This window comes from Piliocolobus tephrosceles, chromosome 3 (assembly GCF_002776525.5).
Source record: "Piliocolobus tephrosceles isolate RC106 chromosome 3, ASM277652v3, whole genome shotgun sequence".
NCBI classification, from domain to species: Eukaryota; Metazoa; Chordata; class Mammalia; order Primates; family Cercopithecidae; genus Piliocolobus; species Piliocolobus tephrosceles.
This window is the reverse complement of record NC_045436.1, coordinates 60,397,689-60,423,544: the sequence shown is the minus strand read 5'-3', so window position 1 is coordinate 60,423,544 and position 25,856 is coordinate 60,397,689. Positions and strand designations below refer to the sequence as shown.

The following is a 25,856-nucleotide window of genomic DNA, read 5'->3' as shown; positions in this document are numbered from 1 at the left end:
TTATTTTTGTGTATGGTGTGATGTAATGATGTGGCGGGTAAGCTCTGAAATGAACCTCAATGATCCCTACCTTATGAGGTCCTTATGCAGTCTCACCTTTGGGGCTCTACCCAGGGACTCACTTCTAATTGACAGAATATGGTTAACATGATGTGATGTCACTTTCAAGATTAGCTTAAATAAAGATCTTGACCTTTGTTTTACTTTCTCTCTCTCAACTTCCTTCCCTTTCTCCCTCACTTGCTCCCCCTCTCTCCTCACTCTGAGGGAAGCAAGCTACAACATTTTAGACCCATGAAGAGATCAACAAGGCAAGGAACTGATGTCTCCTGCCAATGCCAGTGAAGACCTGAGGCCTGCCAACAGCTACAGAGTGAGCTTGGGAGCAGATCCTTTCCTGGTCAAGCTTTGAGATGATGCAGCTTTAGTCAACACATTGACTGTAACTCTATGAGAAACCCTGAGTCAGAGGCATTCTGATTCCAACATGTCTAGATTCCTAATCCTCAAAAACTGTGAGAAAATAAATGTTTGCTGTTTTAAGTCCCTAAATTTTGGAGCAATTTGTTATGCAGTAGCAGATTACTACGCAAAGGGTTTTCATCAAGTTTGGAAAAAATCTGGCCATTAGTTCTTTTCTTTTTTTTTTTTTGGAGCTGGAGTCTCACTCTGTCATCCAGGCTGGAGTGCAGTGGCATGATCTTGGCTCACTGCAACCTCTATCTCCTGCCTCAGCCTCCCAAATAGCTGAGATTACAGGCATGTGCCACCACTCCTGGATAATTTTTGTATTTTTAGTAGAGATGGGGTTTCACCATGTTGGCCAGGCTGGTCTTGAACTCCTGACCTCAGGTGATCCACCTGCCTCGGCCTCCCAAAGTGCTAGGATTACACGCATGAGCCATCATGTCTGGCCCATTATTTCTTAAAACACTCCCACACTCCCATCCCTGCCCTCCTGGGAGTACAGTTGTATGTATTTTATACTGCTTGCTATCGTCCCTAAGGTTTCTCAGGCTCTCTGTGCATAATTTTTCTTTGGTCTTTTTTTCTCACTATGTTTCATTTTTGGATGGTTTCTTTTGCTCTCTTCAAGTTCTCTGATCTTTTCTTGTGCAGTGTATGATCTGCTGTTAATCCCATTTTGTGAGTTTTAAAATTCTCTAATATTTTTCATCCACAGGTTTCCATTGGTTCCTTTTTTGTATCTTCCATTTCTCTCCTTATCATCTTCATGTGTTCCTTTAAATCACTAAGAATATTTACAATAGCTGGTTTAAAGTTCTCATCTTTTAATACTTTTAATTAATTAATAAAAATTTAAAAATTAATAATTGTATCCCCTCTCACTGCAAGCTCTGCCTCCCAGATTGACGCCATTCTCCTGCCTCAGCCTCCCAAGTACCTGGGACTACGGGCACCCACAACCTTGCCCGGCTAATTTTTTGTATTTTTAGTAGAGACGGGGTTTCACTGTGGTCTCGATATCCTGACCTCATGATCCACCCACCTCAGCCTCCCAAAGTGCTGGGATTACAGGTGTGAGCCACTGCACCTGGCCATTTCTGGGTGTGTTTAGATGCACTAGTTTTTGTTTTTCTTTTTTTCTGGTTATGGGTACCATTTTCCTGCTTTTGTTTATCTAGTAATAAAAGTGTTAGATTTGTTCTGGCAGGTAGTTAAGTTACTTGAGGACCAGCTTGTTCCTTTTGAAGCTTGTTTTTAGCTTTATCAAGACAGATTTTCAATTCTTTTTACTCTAGGCTAGTTTAGTTTTAACAATAGGATAAAGCAATCCTGAAATCTTTATTGTACACCTTGGGTGTTCAACAAGGATGTTCCACTCTGGTCAGCTGGAACTCTCATGTTTCTTATCACTGCGTAAACTCTTGATGTTTTGTCAGTTCACAGCTCCCAAAGATATTATCTTTAATGTTCTAGAAGGAAATACCTGTCAAGTTGGAATTCCATCCCAGCAAAAATATCTTTCAAGAATAAACAAAAAGTAAATATATTTTATGAGTAGCAGTTGAGAATTCATCACCAGTAGATCTTTACCAAAGGAACTTCTGAAAGACATAATTCAGACATAAGGAAAGTAGTCCCAGATGGAATGTATGAGAACAGTATTGTTCATATATATTTAGTACTTTGTTCTACATTGCTTCTAGTATCTCATACATTCAGTAATATACAATAAATATATTACTGTTCATATATATTACTTTGTTTTACATTTATTACTGTTCATATATAGTTCATTACAGTAATATATTTTTCACTAAATAGTAATTAACCTGACAACAATAATATATAAGCTGGGTAAGAGAAATTAATGGTGCTAATATGTTTCAAGGTTCTTGAGTTTTCTGGGAGGAGAATAAAAGCTTTGATTAACTTCAGACTTCCTAAGTATATGTGGTATAACAGGTAGGGTAGTCACCAAAATAATATGAGTAATTAATTTCCAAATATTAGGGAAAAAAGCAGAATGATTAAAAAAATACCAAATGAATTAAAAAGATGAGAAAGAAAAAAGGAATAAAGCAAAGATGTCAGAAATAGAAAGTACTAAATAATACAATAAAAACAAATCCCAGTATATTTTGAATTACACTAAGTATCAATGAATGAAATGGCCTGAAACTGAGCTATCTACTGTTTCTAAATCTATGAAACATAGAAACAATTAAGAAAAAAATAACTAAAATGACTGGATATGTTTAAGAACTTTAGAATTTATACGAAAATGTACTTATATATAATGTGTAGATTAAAAAAGATAATAAATATTAGTAAACAATTTGAGGCCAGGTGCAGTGGCTTACTCTTATAATCTCAGCATTTTGGGAGGCCAATGCAGGAGGATCAGTTGCTTGAGTCCAGGAGTTCAAGACCAGACTGGGCAACATAATGAAATCCTGTCTCTACAAAAAACACAAAAATTAGCCATTCGTGGTGTTGGGCATCTGTGGTCCTAGCTACTTGGGAGGTTGAGGCAGGAAAATTGCTTGAACCTGGGAGGTGGAGGTTGCAGTGAGCTGAGATTGTGCCACTGCATTTCAGCCTGTGTGAAAGAGTGAGACCCTGTCTCAGAAAAAAAAAAAAAAAGGAAAATAATTTGAACTAAATAATAGCACGACATATATCAAAACGTATACTAAAGTTATGTCAAGACATAGGGAAAAAATTATAACATTGAAGAATGCATGCATTCGGAAAAAAGAGAAGGTGAAAATTTGAGTCATGTTTCTATTTCAAGACGTCAGAAAAAAGAACAGCAACATGAAAGAAAGGAGAGGGTTAACAAAGAGCAGAAAGTAATAAAATTAGGTAATAAACACAAAACAGAAAAGATTAAAAATCAAAGGTTATTTATAAAGAGTAAAACAATTGAGAAACTCTGTTAAGAGTGATAAAGAAAAAAGAGAGACAAGGTATAATAATATCAGGAATGCAAAAGGAGGTATTACAGATGCTGCAGATATTAAATGGATAATAATATGGAAAACATATCCAAAAATATTAAAAATTTAGAAGAAATGGATGTATTTCTACAAAAATAAAATTTACCAAAACTATGTCAATAAAGAAATATAAAATCTGAAGAATTATATCACTGTTAAATACATTTTGATTGAATCAACAATAAAAAAAATACTCCTACAAAAACCCAACAGCAACAACAACAAAATTCCAGGCCAAGAGACTTCGCTGGAGAATTCTGTCAAATATTCAAGGAATAAACACTTTCAAAACTCCATAAAATATACAAGATTACAAAAAAAGAAGGGCTACTCTTCAATTTGTTTTTGAGGCTAACATAACTTTGATATAACTTGGGAGTTCAAGAAAGGATTTCAGGTCAATCTCTCTCATGAACATAGACAAACATATATTAAATAAAACTCTAACGAACCAAATCCAGAAATATATATAAGGAGAATGCATTACAATCATGTTGGTTTTGTCACAGGAATGAAAATTTGGTACATTAGCAAAATCAATCCATAAAATTTATTCCATTAACAGATTACATAGAACAAATTCATAGAACAATGCAGCAAAAGCTTTTATAAAATTTAGTATTTGTAGGCCTAGCATTCTGGCTCCCAGCACTTTGGGAGGCCGAGGCAGGTGGATCACCTGTGGTCAGGAGTTTGAGACCAGCCTGACTAACGTGGTGAAACTCCGCCTCTACTAAAAATACAAAAACTAGCCAGGCGTGCTGGTGCATGCCTGTAATCCCAGCTACTTGGGAGGCTGAGGCAGGAGAATCACTTGAACCTGGGAGGCGGAGGTTGCAGTGAGCTGAGATCATGCCACTGCACTCCAGCCTGGGCAACAAGAGCAAAAACTCTGTCTCGAAAAAACAAAATTAATATTCGTGACAAAAGCTCTTAGTAAAGTAATAACAAAAGGAAACTCCCTGAATGTGATGGAGGTTATCACCAAACACAGAAAATATTATATGAAATGATGAAAATTGAAAGCTTTCCTTTTAAGATTGGGAACAAGAATAAGAATCCTGACTATCCCTACTCTGTATATTGCACTGGAAGTCCTAGCTAGTGCAATAATCAAGAAAGAGAAACAAAACATATAGTTATTAGAAGAGATAAAACTGTTATATTGATAGATGATATGGTCAAAATCCAAAAGATTCTACAGCTTTTGTCCTAAGTAAGGTCACTGGGTAAAGAAAGTATCGTCAGCAACAAAAAGCTTTCACATTTCTATGTATAAGCAACAATGAGAAAATGAAATTAAAATAAATTTGACAAAGGTATAAGATTTCTACAAGGAAATTAACTTTATTGAGACATTTTAGAAGACCTAAACAAATGGAGAGATATTTCACGTACATAGATTGACAGACTTAATATTATAAAATTTTTAATTATGTCGCTTGTTCTAAATTTATCTATAAAGTTGATAGAATTCAAATTAAAATTCCATCAAATTTATTTAAGGAACTTGACATACAATTCTAATATGAACACAGAAATGCCCAGAACCAAGAATAGGTAAGATATTTTTACAAAAAAGGACAAGGTAAGAGAAATGACTGTAATTAGGTATCAGGTTGCTTTTCAAATCTTGTAGTTGTTTTCAAAAGGGTCTTACAAAGGTATAATAAATAAGACAGTGTGGTATTGACACAAGAATAAACAAACAAACCAACAGAACATAAAAGATATGTCAGAAACAGATCCACACATATATGAACACAAATTATGACAAAAGGGGCAGTGCAAAGTATAATAGCAAGGAAAGGAGAGTCTTGTCATTAAATGTTTCAGGGATGAATGACTACAACATGGGAAAAACAGAAGTTGACTTTCATCTATCCTGTGTTGTTGTCTTTGTCTATTCATGGGGTTATAACAAAATACCATAAACTGGATGGTTAAAAAGAGAAATCTATTTCTCATTGTTTTAGAGGTTGAGGAGTTCAAGATCAAGGAAGTTACATGCAAAGATGAGTTGAGAGGACAATATAAGCAAATATTTACACAAGTAAAATATGCAGATTTGGTCTTATGGTGGTTATAAAATATGGCCAGAAATTCTTGGAGATTCATGTCTTCAGAAGGTCGGCCCTAAAACCCCTTACTGTTAATATGGTCTGGATTTAGCAACTCACTTCTAATGAATAGAAAAATGTGACTTAGGAGACTAGGTCACAAAAAGCATTACGCCTTCTTGCTTTCTCTTGAATTACTTGCTCTGAGAGAAGACAGCCGCCAAGTCATGAGGATACTAAACTTCTCTGTGGAAAGGTCACATGGCTAGGAAGTGGTCTGGCCAGAAACAGGAACTTAGGCCTTCTATCTACAGAGGTGTAAGTAATCTTGGAAGCAGATCCTCCACTCCCATTAAGTCTTCAGATGACATTTTGATTGATACTTCATGAAAGACCTTGTGACAGATTCACCCAGATAAGCCACTTCCAATTACTTCATGAGTAAATTTTTGACCCATTAAGTTATAAAATAATAAATGTTTTTCTTAAGAACTAAATGTTGGGGTAATTTGTTACATAGAAATAGGTAACTAATGCAGTTCTAGAGTCATGGAAGCGGGAATGAAAAGATAGAAGGCATTTCAAAAGAAGAATCAATAGGACTTGGTTACTGAAAGAAGATAAATACAAAGAATGAGTCAAAGATGGCTATAAAGTTTTATATTCAGGAACTAGGGGAATAGTGGTATCAATGAAGAAAGACTGTTAAAGAAGAAATCAATTTGGAAAATATAGTATAAATTGAGTTTTGAAATGCAGAAATTAAGGTAATAACAAGACATATGGTAAATGATCTATTGACAGTTACAACATGAGGGCAAATACCAGGTAAGATGTAGAGCTGCAGGACGGTGCAGTGAAGAATTCAACAGATAATTAATAGCATAAGAATGAGTATCTTTAAAAAAATAATTTGATAAGATCAGAAGGGCCTGTTTCTTTGAAGCTTGTACGTGAGTACATAAAAATAGAAAGTAAAAGAAAAATTATTCAAACATCTGGATAAAATAAGCTTGGTAATAAAATGTAGGGAAGAAGAGGAAACGAGACAGAGAAACTATTTTCACTTTAAATACAGGCATAGGCATCTAAAAGCCAATAAGGGAAGGAAGGACTGAGTGGTGGGGAGAGAGAGAGAGAAACAGAAACTAGGCAGCAGATTTTTGGGGGGGGTCAGAAATTTTCTTTCTCAAATGGGTAAAATTGAGAACTTCAGAAAAAAGAGATTAGTAATTCAGCAATAAAGCTATAATAAAATTACTGAGCAGTGAAGATTACATCAGAATAATCTCTGTGGGAATAGTAATTCCACAATATGACTAAAAAGGAACTGCCTTTTGTGATATTTCTTTCTTAGATTTCAGCGTTCAACTATCTTTTATTGTCAAGATTTATTGCCTCTTAAAAGCCAACAAATGCAGGTACATTTCATCATATAAACATTCGCTATCACAGATCTTATTTTATTTTAATTTTATTTTTGAGAGGGAGTCTCGCTCTGTCGCCCAGGCTAGAGTGTAGTGGCGCCATCTCAGCTCACTGCAAGCTCCGCCTCCCAGGTTCATGCCATTCTCCCGCCTCTGCCTCCCGAGTAGCTGGGACTACAGGCGCCCGCCACCACACCCGGCTAATTTTTTGTATTTTTAGTAGGGACGGGTTTCACTGTGTTAGCCAGGATGGTCTCGATCTCCTGACATCGTGATCAGCCCGCCTTGACCTCCCAAAGTGCTGGGATTACAGGCATGCGCCACTGCACCCGGCCTACAGAATTTTAATCAGAAATCATTAAAGATTCCATTTATGATTAATTTTTGGTTACAAATTTATGTTCCAGTAAATATATTCTTGCAAAATTGTGATTCACTGCTGAGCTTTGAATCTTTTCTTCTGTAGTTTATTTCTTACCTTCAACTCTCAAGCCAGATAATTATGCTTATTCCTAAAATCTATTATATTTCTATCCTTTTTTTTTTTTAAAACAGTTATAGCCCATCTGGTTCATGCTTTCTCTTGAATTATTTGCTCTGAGGGAAGACAGCTGCCAAGTCACGAGGATACCAAACTTCTCTGTGGAAAGGACACAGGGCTTTCATATCACTGATACATTAGTTGTTCATCTTCCTCTAAATTGATTTAAGTCCTTTTCTTTCTCATCTCTACTTTAATCTTTAGCATTTGCCACATGTGGGAACACCGACCTTTTGTGCCCATGCCAGATCTCTGCCTCAGTTTACGCTTTTGAGGAGAAATAATTCATGACAATAAATTTGTCTGTAATTAAAAACAAAACTGAAAATTTCCTTTCTAGAGTACCTGCATTATAGGTTTTTAAAAAAGTATAAACCACAGAACATTTAAAATAAGATTTGGTAATAAAAATTGAATTTATAAGATATTCATGCCATGAATTAAAGTATTTATTGGTTAAATATATTTAACCTTATATGTTAAAATATACATGTATACAACCGAAGTTAAAATCTAAAATATCTTTAATTTTTGAGGTCATTCTTTGATTTTTCTAAAAAATCAATTTTCTATCCAAAATAGGGAACTACCTCAACACAATAAAGGGTATATATGAAAAATCCACAGCTAACATCATATTTAATGGTGAAAAATTGAAATTATTTCCTCTGAAGGTCAAGAACATGACAAGGATGCCCATTTTTGCCACTTCTATTCCATATGGTACTGAAAGTCCTACCGAGAGAAATTAGGCAAGACAAATAAAAGGCATCAAATTGGAAAGGAAGAAGTTAAATTGCCCCTGTTTGCAGATGAAATGATCTTACGTATACAAAACCCTGAAGACCTCATCAAAAAACTGCTAGAATAAACAAATGCAGTAAAATTGCAGGTTACAAAATCAACACACAAAGTATCAGTGGCATTTTTATACACTAACAGCAATCTATCTGAAAAAGAAATCAAGAAAACAATTCCATTTACAATAGCTACTAAAACAATAAAATACCTAGGAATAAATTCAACCAAGAAGGGAAAAATCTCCATATTGAAAACTACCAAAATTTGATAAAAGAAATTTAAGAAGGCACAAATAATTGGAAAGATATCTTGTATTCATGAACTGAAGAAATTAATACTGTCAAAATGTTGATACTATTCAAAGTGATCTACAGATTCAATGCAATGCCTATCAAAATTCCAATGACATTTTTCACAGAAATGGAAAAGATGATCCTAAAATTTGTATGAAACCACAAATGACCCCAGTCAGACCAATCCTGAGAAAGAAAAACAAAGTTGGAGGCTTCACACTAGGTCTGTTATGGCACAAAAGACCAAATGCCATTTGGTAACATACAGTGAATAAAGGAAAGGTAGAAGAACACTTGATTTTTCCTTTTATTCATATTTTTTCTTTTAGAATGAGTTAATTCTACAGCATCTTCCAAAGGTGACCAAAGACTTTTTTTCTTTACTTAAAACCATTTTGAAGTCATGAATTTAAAAAATATGTTTGATATGTTTCAATTTATTGCACATATTCTTTTTGATATGCAGATACTCCCCACATGGGCCGGGGGAGCTACCTTAAGTTGGTCCATAGGCCATTTTGATGTGACCCCAGTAATCTTGATACCTTCTCTTTGCTTTTTGTGATGACAAAGTATTTTCTAAGCTTATCTTGTACTGTCCTGTCCCAAATCTCTAATCAATCATTTTTCCAAAGAGTCTTAGTCTCTTTTAGGAGACCTTTCAGTTTCTTTTCCTTTTTTTTTTTTTTTTTTTTTTGAGATGGAGTCTTGCTTTGTTGCCCAGGCTGGAGTGCGGTGGCGCTGTCTCGGCTCGCTGTGAGCTCCGCCTCCCGGGTTCACGCCATTCTCCTGCCTCAGCCTCCCGAATAGCTGAGACTACAGGCACCCGCTACCATGCCCGGCCAATTTTTTGTATTTTTAGTAAAGACGGGGTTTCACCGTGTTAGCCAGGATGGTCTTGATCTCCTGACCTCATGATCCACCCGCCTTGGCCTCCCAAAGTGCTGGGATTACAGGCGTGAGCCACTGTGCCCGCCCTTTGGTTTCTTTTAAGACCTTGTAAGAATACTGGTCTTGTTTTCACTGTTTACTGAAAAGATTGAACTAGGGAATACACGTTTTTAAAGAGTAAAATACATCTTGAGTTCATAAACTCATATTTCCAATTCCAATTTAGAACTACAAGTTTATTCAATTTCTTTTGAGTTTCTTCTCTTTTATGATGAAAAATTTGGTTCTTAAAAACTTTTATAATAGCTGCCTTATCCTATAATTATAAGTTTCAGAACACCACCATGAATATTATTTCTAACAATATGACTACTAAAAACAGTTTATTATTTCTTGCATTTCCTTTAATCCTTAGGCTTTATCCCACACAGTCTAATTACTATGTTTAATATCACTTGAAATAATTCATCTATGTAGTTAAGCCATCAACTTCCTATATAATTAAATTAATTTGTTTAATTTTACTTTTGAATTTTAGGTATTGCTTTTCAAATTTTGATTTAATTTGAAAAATAATTATATAAACATTTATATAGTTCCAAAATTAAGCTTATAAATCTACAACAAAGTTCATTCAAAGAAGTCTACCCTTCATTCTGTCCCCCTCTCTCCTCTCAGAGATTACCTTTGAATTACTTTTTGGCTCACCTCTTCATTTTTAAAAACACAAATGTGTGTATGTGTGTGTATGACTGTGTGTGTACATATGTTGTTTATATACACATATGTGCACAAACACATACACAGGCACACATACTCCTCACTCTTAGATAATGAGTAGAATACTATATCTACTGTTACATTACCTTTTTTTAACCTTAATATACTTCAGATATTGCTCCATGTGCTAGGATTCTAACTGGGATTACACTGAATCTATAGGTATATTGGTGGGGGAGAATGAACATAATTATAATATTTAGCATTCTAATTAATAAACATGGTCTCTGCCTTTATTTAGACTTTAATTACTCTTAATATTATATACAGTTTTCAAACAAAAGTCTTACATATTGTTTGTTAGATTTGTTGCTAGGTATGTGATGTTTTTTGATGTAATTATAAATTACTTTTAAAGTTTAATTTTGAAATGTTTGTTACTGGTATGTAGATTACAAATGGTTTTTCTATACTCACTTAATAGTTTGTCTATCAATTATTTTGGACTTTTTACATATTCAACCATGTTGTCTTCCTTTCCATTTTGTCAACCTTTTATTTCTTTTTCTTGCCTTAGTGCACTGATTAGGACTCCAGTACAAAGATCAATAGAAATGGTAATAGTGAACTTCTCTGACATCTTCTCAGTCTTCAAAAGAATGTTATTGACATTATTTTTTGCCACTGAGAACAACGTTTGCCATAGAATAGATGGCTTTAGAAAATTAAGGAAATTCTATTCCTAGTTTTTTTAAGGAATATTTTTCAAAAATATTTCAAAAATATTTTTTCAAAAAATATTAAATGTTATCAAATGCTTTTTCTGTATCTATTGAAAAGATCTTATGATTTTTCTCTTTTAATAAGTTAATGTTGTAAATTATATTAATTGATTTTCCAATGTTATACTAACTTTGCATCCCTGACACTAAGCCTAACTGGTAATGATTTTTTTTGTTGTTGTTAGTTCTTTAGTGCGCTTTGTAGATGCTTTCTATAATTCAACTTTTTTACTTGTGGTGGAGGGTTAGTTCAAATTGCCTAGTTCACCATTAACTCTTTCATTTTAAATATATTTCATTTCAATCTTTCACCAAAACTCCTTTTATCATGGCTAACAAAGTCACCACATGGTACCAAATTAGAAGGTCCATTCTCAGCAGGGTCCTTATCTTAACCAATGAATAACAGATTTTTATAAAACATAATGGTTAAGAGCATAGTGTCTTCACCCAAACTGAATGTAAAACCTAGATATGTCTATTCATTATCTATGTGATCTTATACAAGTTCCTTAACCTCCTTTGGCCTCAGTTTGGCTATCTGTAAAACCATAATTAATAATGTTATACACTTTGTGGGGTTGCTGTAAAGATTAAGTACATGTAAGTTGCTTAGAAAAATGCACACATTAAGCGTTCAATAAATATCACCCATTATTGCTTATTCATTTTCTGAATTTTTTTATTTTTACTATTTTGTCTTTATTTCTATTTTTCTGGATACGCTTTATCAGTCTTTCTCAGTGGAATAATTTCCCTAAAGTTTACATTTTGAAACTCAGTCCTCACAGTTTCCATCTCTCTATCCTCTTTTTCAACATGTTCTCATTCCATGACTTTAAAAATCATATGTATGTTAGTCATTCATGAGTTTATAGCTCTTATTGTAACCTCGCCCCTGAATATCAACTTATATACATAATTGACTAGTTGATATCCTGACTTAAATATCTTTTGCGCAGCTCATACTTAACAGCCCAAAGCAAACTTCCTGTGATTATCACCAACCCTTTATAACTGAGTTTAAGCCACCACTATTTTATATGCGGACTAGTACTAGTTTCTTTCTCCCTTCTCTTACCCTTGCCTCTTTACAGTCCATTCTTTTTTTTAATAGACTTTATTTTTTAGAGTAGTTTTAGGTTTACTATAGTAAATCATAGTGATATAGATCATACAGTGATTACAATCATCTGTTGAACATTTAAGTCTGATCACATCACTTTGCTCAAAGCCCTCTGATCTCATTTCCATGCTGAAGCTCTTGAGCTTCCCATCTCATTCAGCACAAAAATCTCAAGTTTTTTCTGAGGAAGGGTCAGATAACTTTTTCTCAAGGGCTGGAGAACAAATTATTTCAGGTTTTGCAGGCGAAACAGATTTTGTTGCAACTATCTAAACTAATATATTGAACAAAAACTATTACATTTTATGAAACATACATGAAATTTGTAAAAAATATAATATTTGCTTTGGTTTATGACATAATATTTTTACAGTAGTTTCATAAATATTTACTGAATAAAAAGATAAGGTTCAGAATTATACTTTTTTAAAAAAAGATTATGGCAAGGACATTAAATTACAGCTTAAAGAATTTCGTCTGTAAAACATGTCAAACAACTAACAGTAGACTTACTTTAGATTATTGATTCTAATTTCTGCACTTTCAGTAAGTTTCTTCGTTTCTTCTTTCCACCTATTGGCTGCTTTCTGTTGAGTCTCTAGGAGATGCCTCAGTTCAACAATGGAATTTCTATTACTGTCTTCCATCTCTCTCAGTTGAACTTCAAACCCACGTTCCTTTATTGAAAATTCATGTTCCATTGTACTGATCTAAAGAATAAAATGAAAACACATATTCTTTTCTTACAGGTGCTATACTGCTCAATGATATATACAAAAGGAATCATTCATTGTATTGTCTGAGGGACAGAAATGTTTGGACAGAAATGTTTGGATGAGAAAACTATGTAAGAAATCAAGTTTGGTCAGGTGCGGTGGCTCACGCCTGTAATCCCAGCACTTTGGGAGGCCAAGGCAGGCAGATCACGAGGTCAGGAGTTTTGAGACCAGCCTGAACAACATGGTGAAACCCCTTCTCTACTAAAAATACAAAAATTAGCCAGGTGTGGAGTGTGTGCCTGTAATCCCAGCTACTACTCAGGAGGCTGAAGCAGGTGAATCGCTTGAACCCAGGAGGTGAGGGTTGCAGTGAGCTGAGATTGCACCACTGCACTCCAGCCTCCTGGGTGACAGAGTGAGACTCTGTCTAAAAGAAAAGAAAAAAAAAAAAAAAAGGGACATCAAGTTTACAATTGGTCTTCATCATAAATGAAAACTTACAATGTTATGTCAGTAAAACTAGAATTATGATTAACTATATTTTTTGCAACACTTTCCCTAACACCTTAACATGCCAGTAAAAGAAAAGTCCACTATCTATCACAACGTAACACTTCTCTCTTTATTTACTCTGATTTTTGTTGCCAGAATCCAAGGAAAGTGTTGATGCTGTTGGTATCAAAAACCACTTTTGATTTACACACTAAACTTGAAATTCTTTCAAAGGGCTTTGTAAAGTCAAAGATAATTATATACAGGAATTTCTTTACCACTTCAGCTGTAGTATTAGTGAATGATTAATGAACGAATTATTTTTCAGGAGAAAGAGACAATATAAATAATGATTTTGAAAATCTCTTACAAAAATGTCTTCAGTACACTTCTAAGAATTTATGTCATTATAGTAAAAGCACTTTAATTGCAGAATGAACTTATAAGTAAATGCTCTTTGGATACCCTAGAAGCTTTCTCTACTGGGGTTCAGGGAGAGAATTAAGCCCTAATGCTTTAAGGCATCCAATGTATATAATGACTTGCCTTCTTTCGTATGTGTCTAGAATATAACTACCTAAGTACCATGTTTGGGGAAATTGAGAAAAAAGTTACTGAAACATTTTTCTACATTTTGTGGTTCAGATGAAAAACACTTGTGGAAAAAGGCAGCAAGGTGATCCGACTTCCTTATTGTACTCTCAGGCCATCTATATTTTGCTATACTTAAGAAGTATTATAAAGAACACCTATCTTGTGATACTTTAATTGCTTTAAAAATGACCACAGCTGGCTAGACTTCTAGTAATTCATTAAACGTGGTTACTTTCAAACTCAAAAAAGAACGAGACTCAACTTTACCGTGTCAAAAAACACAAAACAAGGCCCAACAACAACAAAATTCTTGGCTCACTGAAGCAAACTGCAAACATCCTGTCCTTGCCACCCCTGATAAATGCAACATGCTTCCTAAAACTCTACAGTTTGCTTTCTCAAATAGTACACATGCAGAAATTTAAGACTTTATAAATCCAGACACTGGAAAAACAATATTGGATGTGTTAGTTTTGGGTTGTATTACTGCTGTGCAGACCTACTGAGGCCCCTTGACCCCTGCTGCTATCTTAATAATGTTTGAATTATTAGATTCTGCAAATTTAGATTGCCTGCCCTTTCTCCTTCCCTGCCTTAATCTTCACCTCCTCTGGAGAAATCATGTTAGTCTAACATCTCAGGTGAAAAACAAAAATTACAGCCCCTATGAGTGTCTGTCTCTCTCTCTCACGAACACATGTTAAAAACTGATCTATGGGCCAGGAGCGGTGGCTCATGTCTGTAATCCCAGCACTTTGGGAAGCTGAGGCAGGCAGATCACTGGAGGTCAGGAGTTCGAAACCAGCCTGGCTAACAGGGTGAATGAAACTCCATTTCTACTAAAAATACAAAAATTAGCCAGGTGAGGTGGCAGATGCCTGTAATCCCAGCTACTCAGGAGGGTGAGGCAGAAGAATAGCTTGAACCTGGGAGGCGACGGTTGCAGTGAGCCAAGATCGGGCCATCGCACTCCAGACTGGGTGACAGAGCTTCTTAAACAAACAAACAACAACAAAAACCATATACGCACACAAAACTGATCTATGCATCTGTACAGTTTTATAATTTGGCTGCCTAGTTAACTCCCACTCTCACTTGGAAAATCTGTTTATCATTTCACAAACTTTGCTTTAAGATCCTTCATGATAACTTGTTCCCTGCTTACTTTTACAAGCTTGTGTTGTGCCACACTATTCTCTTCCCTTTCATTTTTTTCCACTATAATGCCTTTTTATTCTTTGGTTCTTTTCACATGCTGTTTCTTTTGCCTGAAATAATCTCTTTCTGCTTACCTATTTCAACTTTTGGAACTCATTGAGCTCATAATTATATATTTAACGTTTGCCCACCTACATGCGAATTATAAGCTTTTAAGGATGGGTACCATATCTGTTTAGTTTACCACTGCATATTTAGCACCTGGAACACAGTACAGTTGTTAAAACATATTTGCAGATTGCATGGCGGCTTTCTGGTGTCAAAATTCAGTCTTTAACAAGCCCCATAGGCCTTTAGTAGATACAATTCGAATTGCTAAGTAAATTGGACAGGTCTGTGGTAATGCTGACAGGCTAAGGGCCCCAACAACTATCTCCTATTACAAAAATTCTACTAATGATAAAATTCAGAAAGTTGGATGGGAAAAAGGGTTTTATGGTCTCTCTTCTTTCTTCCTTCTTCCTTCCTTTGCAGAGAAATATCCACGCAAGTAGATTACTGAATTGCTGGAAACGACTCCATTTCTTAATTTTAGATGGTTATGAGGGGGGAATTTAGACCATAAAGAAATGGAGAGCCTTGGCAAAAGGAGTAGTTAGAAAAGGTGAAAGCTAGGGCTGAAATCAATGCGGTGGCATTAAGATCAAATGAAAACTTCATATGATAAATTGTTAACGTTTGTGGCCTACTGACCTCCCAATTTCTCACTGTCTTTATCTTTTTGGCTTCTTTCAGTTGATCTACTGAAGATCATACTCTTTTGCAATGGGGAGAAAAACAGCAAGGTGTAGGTGCACCGGGTTCCTATTTTGTCAAAGAAAGAATCAGTTACAAAGCAATTTATCTGAGAGCCTTCCTCCTCCCTAAAGCAGAATTATAGCTAGTTAGTTAAGAGGTTCGGCTCTTTATCAATGGCTATTCTCTTAAGCTAGACACAGATTTGGTGAGATATGTGGGGTAGATAAACTTTCTATCATCTCTTTTGTTCTCCATACCATCAGTTACTATCCTGAAATGTTAAAGATGGATCGAGAGGAGTCCTAGATAGGAAAAATTCATTGATTCCATCCCCACTCATTATAAAAAAAAGAAAACAAATACATATTGTAATATTATGGAAAATAACAAAGCATTGAAGTGAAATGTTAAAGACAGATCAAGTGGAGTACTAGACAGGGAAAATTCACTGATTGCATCCCCACCCATGATAAAAAAAAAAAAGAAAACAAAATAAATATATATTATAAAACTATGGAAGATGTAAAGCATTAAAAAGACAAATATAAGGTGCCTCTAGTCCCAAAACTCAGATAATCACTTCTAACTTTTACATAATTGTTTTTATATATGAATTCTAAAATTGTTATTACAGTATGTAAAGGATTACTACCTGTATATGTGTGTGTATATATATATTCTTTTTTTTTTTGAGACGGAGTCTCGCTTTGTCGCCTAGCCTGCAGTGCAGTGGCCGGATCTCAGCTCACTGCAAGCTCCGCCTCCCAGGTTCACGCCATTCTCCTGCCTCAGCCTCCCGAGTAGCTGGGACTACAGGCGCCCGCCACCACGCCTGGCTAGTTTTTTGTGTTTTTTTTTAATAGAGATGGGGTTTCACCGTGTTAGCCAGGATGGTCTCGATCTCCTGACCTCGTGATTCGCCCGTCTTGGCCTCCCAAAGTGCTGGGATTACAGACTTGAGCCACCGTGCCTGGCCTATATATATTCTTTAATCATAGGGTGTATCAATATAAACGCATGATAAATTATTTGGAAATATAGTTTTTAATGACAATACAGTATCTTATTAAAAATATATCACTATATATCAAAAATATGTATGTGTACACACACAGATAGTAATCCTTTATACACTAAAGTAACAATTTTAAAATTCATAAATAAAAGCAATTATGTAGAAGTTAGAAGTATTATCTGAGTTTTGGGAGTAGAGGCACTTTGTATTTGTCTTTTTAATGTTTTGTATTTTCCATAATTTTACTATATATAGATGTAATATAATTATTCACTCCTAGATATTTAGGTTGTTTCTAATTTAGTATAAATAATGCTGCAATGAACTTGTGAAATATTTTAATTATTTTCTTATGACTGAATTTTAGACTCTAAAGTAAATATATACCATTTAATACTTTTAGCTGCACGTTCACTCAGAGATACTTAGTAATTAATTAATGGTGAGTTTAAACTGCTTATTGCCTACTGGTTTTTTTTCTTAGTTTGTAGATTCTGTTAATCTCTCACATGATTTTTTATTCGGTTACAAATATTTTTATCTTGTATTTTTAAAAGCTCCTGAGGTATGGTCTTAGAGCTTTCTGTCACATTTGTTAAAACTATCTACCTCCCAGTGATTTCTTTTTGGAACATTTAGAAACGGTTTTAAATATTTAAAAACATATTTAAATTTATCAATATTTTCATTTGCAATTTCTTCCCTTTTTTTGCTTAGAAAGTTCTCTTTCAGTTAAATATTCATCTACATTTCCTGCTAATGTTTTATGGAATCATTAACATATTAAAGTTGTTAATTCATATGAAATTTATCATATACAGTTTATAACGAGATGAAGATATAACATTTTTTTCACCAAAGTACACTTTTTAAAAATCACAGAAATGTTTTAGTATGAGAACTTTTGAGCATACACAAAATAGAATGTTACACTTCCTGTATGCCCATCACCCAGCTTCCATAATTGTCCAACTATCAAACTCATAGAAACTCTGGTTTCATGTATACTCTTGCTACTCTTGCCTACTTTCCTCTGCGAAGATTTATCTGTTTCTTTCTTCTAATGAACTGTGTAAGTCTTAAAAGATCAGCTCAGTTTTTACACATATACTGACATACCGAAGTCATCAAATAGATTTAGATACCCCAGGAGGTTCCCTCATGTGTCCTTCTAATCAGTACTCATCCATTTAAAAGGTAGCTATTCTGATAGTATCCTCATAGATAATTATGCTTATTCTTCACTACCATATAGTGAAATAAAATATAAGCTTTTGTATGTTTGGCTTCTTTGCTCATCTCCATGTCTACGAGACTCATCCACTATTGCTTATATAGTTCATTATTTTTCATTGTTGCTTCTATTCCATTATATGAATATATCACAATTTATTCATGCAATTTCATGTTAATGAAATCACTGTTTTTAGCCTCTATGAATATTCTTGTCCACATGTTTTGATGAATGTAAGCACTCATATCTGTTGGATATGTAGCCAGGATTATTTGGCATAAGATGTGTATTAGTCCATTTTTATACTGCTATGAAGAAATACCTGAGACTGGGTAATTTATAAAGAAAAAGAGGCTTACTGGACTCACAGTTCTTACAATCATGGCAGAAGGTGAAGGAGGAGCAAAGGTATGTCTTATATGGCAGCAGGCAAGAGGGCATTTGCAGGGGAACTGCTCTTTATAAAAGAGCTGGGCACAGTGGCTCTTGCCTGTAATCCCAGTACTTTGGGAGGCTGAAGCAGGTGGATCACCTGAGGTCAGGAGTTTGAGACCAGCCTCGCCAACATGGTGAAACCCCAACTCTACTACAAATACAAAATTAGCCAGTTGTGGTGGCACACAGCTATAGTCCTAGCTACTTGGGAGGCTGAGACAGGAGTCACTTGAACCTGGGAGGCAGATGCTGCAGTGAGCTGAGATGGCGCCACTGCACTCTAGCCTGGGAAAGACAGAGCAAGACTCCATCTGAAAACAAACAAACAAAAACAAAACAAAACAAACCAAAAAACACCAACGAAAACCCATCAGATCTTGTGAGACTTACTCATTATCATGATAAAAGCATGGGAAAACCTGCCCCCATGATTCTGGGTCCCCCCATGACACGTGGGGAGTATGGAACTACAATTCAAGATGAGATTTGGGTAGGAAGACAGTCAAACCATATCAGGATGTATGTATATCCAGCTCTAAAAGATACTGCTACATTCCCAGCAGTATCTATCGGGGTTCTATTTGCTTTATATTCTTACAAGTATTTGCTATTTTTAGTCTTTTTAATTTTAGCCATTCTGGTGGTGTGTACTGTTATCTTATAGTTTTATTAAATTCCCTTGAAAAATAGTGAAGTTGAACATATTTGCCTATGTGCTATTTTATGAAGTGCCTACTTACGTCTTTTGCCCTTTTCTGGAAATGGAGTATCTATTTTTTCCTTATTAACTATTAGCTGTTTTTTCTTTATTAATATTTTTCTTATTAATTGGTAAGAGTTTTTATATTTTGGATATGAGTTCTCTTTTTGGTTATATGCACTATAAATACTTTCTCATTCTTTCTTAATGGTGTCTTTTGGTGACTAAAAATATCTTAATTTTAGTGAAATCCAATTCAGCTTGGATTTTTCACTATGATTAGTGTTTTTTGTGCTCTGTTTAAGAAATATTTTCCAACTCAAAGGCATGAAGATTTTCTCCTAGAAACTATCATTTCACATTTTACATTTAGGTCTACAAGGCAGCTCCAACTAATTTGCATATATGCTGTGATATAGGAGTTACGTTTTATTTTTAAAATGTGGATCTGACTGATCCAGCACCATTTGTGAAGCCAGTTTCCCCCTCACTGAACTGCAATGGTGCCTTTGTTATAAATCAAGTGATTATGATAAATGAGTTTGTTTCTAGACTCAATTTTTTGCCATTGATCAAGTTGATTATTCTTATATTGATAACACATTGTCTAAATTATTTTAGCTTTTTATCAAGTCTTGATATCTGGTGGTATGGTTCCTCTCCTTGTTCTTCAAAGAACTCCCACAGTCTAAAGCTCAAAGTAAAAACTTCTCTGTAAATAAGACTCTCTTTTTCATTTCAGAGTTCAAGGTTTTACAAATAATTAGGGTATTTCATACCTGCAATAGGAGGCATTCAAAAAAATACATGTTGCCATGAATTAGGTTGGAATATGACTTCTTAGGAGTCCTTGCAGCAATAAAAACCAAAATAAAACAATGACATGATCTCTTCATATTCTAATTATGAAATTGGAAGATGTAGATATTTATCATAAAAAAGTTAGTGCCACTTTTTATAAAAGTGACATGACATGGGAAAAGGTAAGCAAGATGTTTATGAAGATATTTGTGTTTCTTAAAAGTCCCTTAAAAGGAGGATCATCTTCCTATTACTAAACTATATAAGCATCAAAGGACAAGGAAATAAGAGAGAAAAGAAAGGGAATTTGTTTTAGATGACATTTTTGCCTCTTGCCTTCTTCCTGCCATGGAATTTTCAGACTAGCTGTGAATGGTTCTCAGAGCCTGCTGCTGTAACATCCTCTATACAGTTAGTTTTAGAGAAGTTCAACTTTTCAAAGGCTACTATATGGAGAGAAGAGAGGAAGGCAGTCTGTAAAGTTACCTAATCTATGGTTTTGCTAGTGGTGCTTAAATTGCTTTGGCAGGAATAACAGTACATTTCATGGTTAGAAAAGAATTTTTTTGTGTTTAGCAAAGGCAATCATTTTCAAGTATGCCTGCCAAGAGTTCTACAACACAGAAATGATTGGTTAACACTCTGAATTATGATTTAGTGCTATTTGATGAGAAGGCAAAAAAAAAAGAGGGGGGGCTTACAGATATTTTGCTAGGTATCTCTAAATATTCTCCATACTTTGATTTTCATAAGTACACATTTAACTCTAGTCTTGGAAATACCTTTAATTTGGCTTGTTTTTGAGCCTCCAGGGCAATCTTCCTTAAACTCTCAGTCTCTTTCCGTAACTGTTTATTTTCTTGCTGAAGTTTTAGCCTTTGTTCACTGACAAGCCCACAGTTTTCTCTCTCAGACTCCAATACATTTTGAATTTTCTGAATCATTTCTTGGTAACGTGATATTTCTTCTGAGGAGCTGATTAAAAAACGAAATGAAAAGAATCCTTAAACTTAATGATCTATAGTAGAAGATAAAAGTCTGTCTACATTTTATCACATGGACTTTTGTTTGCTTTATTCTGAGCCATTTCTTTCCACTTTAGACTGAAACTATGTGGTTTCAAAATGTTATGTTATACCAGGCAAATACATTCAACTTAAATATATTCAAATCTTATCTAAGAACAGATGAACTGAATTGTCATCACTTATCTATAAAATCAATGTGAGACTTCTTTCAAATTTGTACTAACATTAAGAATCACTGTGTATGGAGAACTTCAAGGGAATCAACTGAAGGAACAAAAAAAGGATGAAGCAGATAATAACCAACACTCCTTTACTTAATCAATAAACTCCATAGACTAACACAATAGCTGACTATATTACTAAATTATGAAATCTACTTTTATATTTTCACCAGAAAGTTTTCATAAACTTCTAGTTCTGTAAACTTCTCGTTTTATCATAGGTTAAATGGATTATATTTCCTGAACTTTCTCAACAATAGATCACTGATCACTGGGTGAGACAACCTCTATACATTAATGTTGCTTCAATCAATATACTGCTAATTTTTATTCCTATCTTTTAAAACTTCCATCTTTTCAATAACAGATAAGTACTGTGAACATTCCCTGGTTAATAGGTTTCACAGGGAATTGTATAGAAATGCTACTAATATTGTGAAAGCTTAAGAAAACTACTAGTTAAAAGTATTTTGCAAGCAGAAAAATTCTTTTTTTTTTTGAGACGGAGTCTCGCTCTGTTGCCCAGGCTGGAGTGCAGTGGCCGGATCTCAGCTCACTGCAAGCTCCGCCTCCCGGGTTTACGCCATTCTCCTGCCTCAGCCTTCCCGAGTAGCTGGGACTACAGGCGCCCGCCACCTCGCCCGGCTAGTTTTCTGTATTTTTTAGTAGAGACGGGGTTTCACTGTGTTAGCCAGGATGGTCTCGATCCCCTGACCTCGTGATCCGCCCGTCTCGGCCTCCCAAAGTGCTGGGATTACAGGCTTGAGCCACCGCGCCCGGCCTGCAAGCAGAAAAATTCTTAAAATAAAGAAGCAACTTTCACACGGTGGCAGTTTTATCATCATGAACCACTCCTTTATGGTACTATTTTGGCATTCTGACCTGCCCATATCTGCTAGTGCTTTGGGTGAAAACAGTTAGTGACTGATTTTCTTTGATCTCTACCTCTGTCTTTCCAGATCTTTGCTTCCCCAGCAACTCCCACATTCTTGCAAATTCTGTTTCCTACATTAAATCCTTTATTCCCACAATACTCATAGTCTTTTTTCTGTCTAAACCTTGGCTGATAAAGTTCCTAATAAAGTGACATATCTTGGCGATGATAATAAAAGGATGCTAACATCAGATAGAGGCTGAGACCAGAAACAACCACACATTGTGAGCCTCCTAATAGAAGTCCACAATATCATCATCCATGAAGAATTCTTCCAAAAAAAAAAAACAACAAAAAAAGAAAGCTAGACCAGATCAAGCCTCTGGGTCTAATTACTAGTTTTTAGGAACTACATGAGACAGAGTAAACAGCATCAATATATAGGCATGTAGTGGAGGAAACTCTACATTACTAAGAACTCATTTTTAAAACAAATTATTTGCAATAACAACAAAAAAATACAGAAAAGGGGATTCCCAGAGATTAAAGGAGATGCAAGACTATAGCACTCTAAGCATTCCTGAAATTAGAAACGGACAGGAGCACTTACACTCAAGAGAAACTCTTTAAATGAAGTGACTAAGAAAAATTCATCAAATACAGCTTAAAGCACATATGAAAACTTAGGAGAAAAACTCTTTAGATGTGGAGAATGTGGGAAAGCCTTCATTAATTCCTCATGTCTTGATGAATGTGTAAGAATTCATACTGAGGAGAACTCTGCTTATAAAAAGAATGCATGGGAGCCTTTAGTCATTTCTCATTTCCTTAATGAAGGAAAAGAACTCACATTGGAAAGAAGCCCTGTAAATCTAAAGAAGATGGGCTAATCCTTATCCTTCACTCAACTTTCAAAATTTATCCTGGAGAGAAGCTTTTTGAAAGTAAGGAACATGGGAGGGTCTTTTACCCAGTCCTCGCACCTTATTCTATGTTTACACCCTTTAGGAAATATGTGAGGGTTCACCTTGGAGAGTAACTTTATGAATATAAGGAACATAAAGAAGACATTGATATCTCCTTTTACTATACACACACAAAATACTCGTAATGCAGAGAGACCATGTGAATTAAAACAAATGCAGGAATGCTTTTATTCAATACTCCTCCTTTAAGAGACATATGGGTATACACATTGGAGAGAAGCCCTGTGAATGTATGGTATTGGGAAAAGCCTTCATGTGTGATACTTCTCTTAGTACATACAAGAAGATTTATGCTGGAATAAACCAGTTCCTCCTGCAGGTTTGATCTGGAAGTAACCATATGAGCAGATTATCTGAATAGGTTATTAAAAATTACACATATATTTATTAAACAAATTTGCAGGATCTCTTTTTGATAAAAATTTTATTAAGTAACTTAGGTATTAGTATTTATTTAAAAAATATATTTTGAACACATACGGAGATTGAGATTTCAGGCAATTCAAATAAGAAAATTTTGCTATATTAGGTAATACCATCGGGGTGGGGAGGTAGAAAAATACTCAGAATGGATATGTCAAATTATGACTTTATCACTTTTATAGACAATAAAATATACAAGATGGATCATTATAGAATATTCACTATAACAAGAAATATACTAAATATAGGTAGTATAAAAGAATATAAGCAAGATACTATAATAGTTTCACAATTAGTACAAAGACAACAATATTATAAACATCCTATTTAATTGCCAGAAAGGATACATTTAAAAGAAAATGGTATGCTACTGTTAAATCTTTTCTTTCTGCAGAAATTCATTTTCAGAAATAATCCTGAATAAAATTATATTTGGTCCTAAATTTTTTTTCAACATAAGATATATTGTAAGTCCTACCAAAAAAAAAAAAAAAAAAGGGTAGAGACTCTGTCAAAAATTGTGTTAATTCTGAAGATGTTATCACAGAAAATCCAAAAGAAAAACTTACTCAATTTCAAGTTGTTTTACTCTATTTTCTGCTCTTGTAAGTCTTAGCTGAAGATCATCTTTTGAACACTCTGAAACCAGGAATCTTTGGTGCATTTCTTCCAGTTTTCTGTAATCACTTTCATTTCCTCTGCCTTCACGGTAAATCTGCAGAAGAGGCTTATTATGTATATAATATTACAGAAGAAACTGTCTTAATAAACAGTTTAGAAACAGAAATCAATGGAAGAAATAAAAAGCCATGATCATATATTCATTTGTTCCGACCGTAACATATGAAACGTATCAATAATTAAATCTGGTTCTCTTACATTTACAAAATAAAATGCTAAAAACTGATATATAAAATAATAATTGTTTTGAGACTAGCCTGGGCAACATAGCAAGACCCCGTCGTCTAAAAAAAGTATTAAAAAATTAGCCAGGCATGGTGGCTCACACTTGTAGTCCCAGCTATTAGGGAGGCTCAGGTAGGAGGATCCTTGAGCCCAGGAGATCAAGGCTGCAGTGAGCCATGATCATGTCCACTGTACTCCAGTCTGGGCAACAGAGCAAGACCTTGTCTCTTAAAAAATAGAGTTTTTTTTTTTGGAATTATTCATGCTCATGGTAAACTATGCAATAATACAAAAATGTAAAGCAGCTGAAGTAAAAATCAATGTCAACTTAGAGATAACCACTGGTGATTCTTTGATGAATACCGTTCAATACAATCCTCTATTCCATTATTCAAAAATAAAGATACATACCATGGTGCAATAACTAGAACTCTGACAGTGACTCCAGAATCTCACTCTGGGTTACCTGGACAATGATCTAGCTTGGATGGGGCTTCCCCTTCCTCAGCAGTGGTGGTTGTACCCAAGCTCAGCTTTCCATGCGATGGGGCTCCCTCTTTTTTTTTTTTTTTTTAAGATTTTTGAGCTACCCTCAAAATCTAGACTGCCTGACCAAGTAACCTGTGTCTTCCCCACTGACAGGATTGCTTTGTCACTCTCTATAAAAACATGGAGTGTCAGCACATCAACATTCCACTACTGGAATACAGAACTATGCTGCAGACCCAGCAGTTCTCTGACCTTAGCACACTGGTCTGTGGAACAGTGGGAGAATAAGGTGCTGTGCTTTCCCTTTACCTGTCGTTTTTTGCCTTGTAAGTTTTACACTTCCTCCAAAGCCTTTTCCTTAACCTTTGCCATGTGATGTTAAAACAGTCATCCCAAACCCTGATGTATAACAGGTGGCAATCTAAATGGGAACTGATATGCAGATGGAAACTCAGAAGGGACCTATCTTGCAGGAGAGTGGTAATCATAAGTCCTACTTTGAACACATGTATTTTTTTTTTCACAAATGGAACTGTACATTATGTTTTGCTTTGTGTATTACTCTTTTACTGATGTCATAATATTTTTCATGTTGATAATAGATATAGACCATAATTTTTATGCTACATAGCTCTTCTTTGAAAATCAAACTCTGACTCTACCATTTACCACTTTTTAACATTGGGTAAGTTACTTAACCTCTCTATGAAAGTTCTTAATGCAGCACCTAAAATACAGTAAGTGCTCAATCAAATTTGGTCTCCCTTTCTTTCCCCAAGGTACTTTAAAAGAGTAGGATATTACTGCTAATACAAAAGTATATAAAATAAATGAATTTTAAACTATGGACTTCTCCCAATAGTTTTTCTGAACTA

The 25,856-nt window shown here is 34.8% G+C and overlaps 1 protein-coding gene across 3 annotated transcripts in view; it reads right to left on the bottom strand.

Moving 5' to 3' along the window:
- SCLT1 (sodium channel and clathrin linker 1) overlaps window positions 1–25,856 on the bottom strand; it is a 226,361-nt gene that overhangs the window by 36,682 nt on the left and 163,823 nt on the right. For 2 of the 3 annotated variants that reach the window (XM_023217595.3, XM_023217596.3), the window contains 3 exons: window positions 24,156–24,301; window positions 20,837–21,029; window positions 12,622–12,818 (listed from right to left, as the gene is read on the bottom strand). In XM_023217595.3, the coding sequence (XP_023073363.2) occupies window positions 12,622–12,818; window positions 20,837–21,029; window positions 24,156–24,301 (536 nt within the window). Of the gene's footprint in view, window positions 1–12,621; window positions 12,819–15,817; window positions 15,936–20,836; window positions 21,030–24,155; window positions 24,302–25,856 lie in introns of those variants that run through there. The other variant, XM_023217597.3, reaches the window with a different exon arrangement.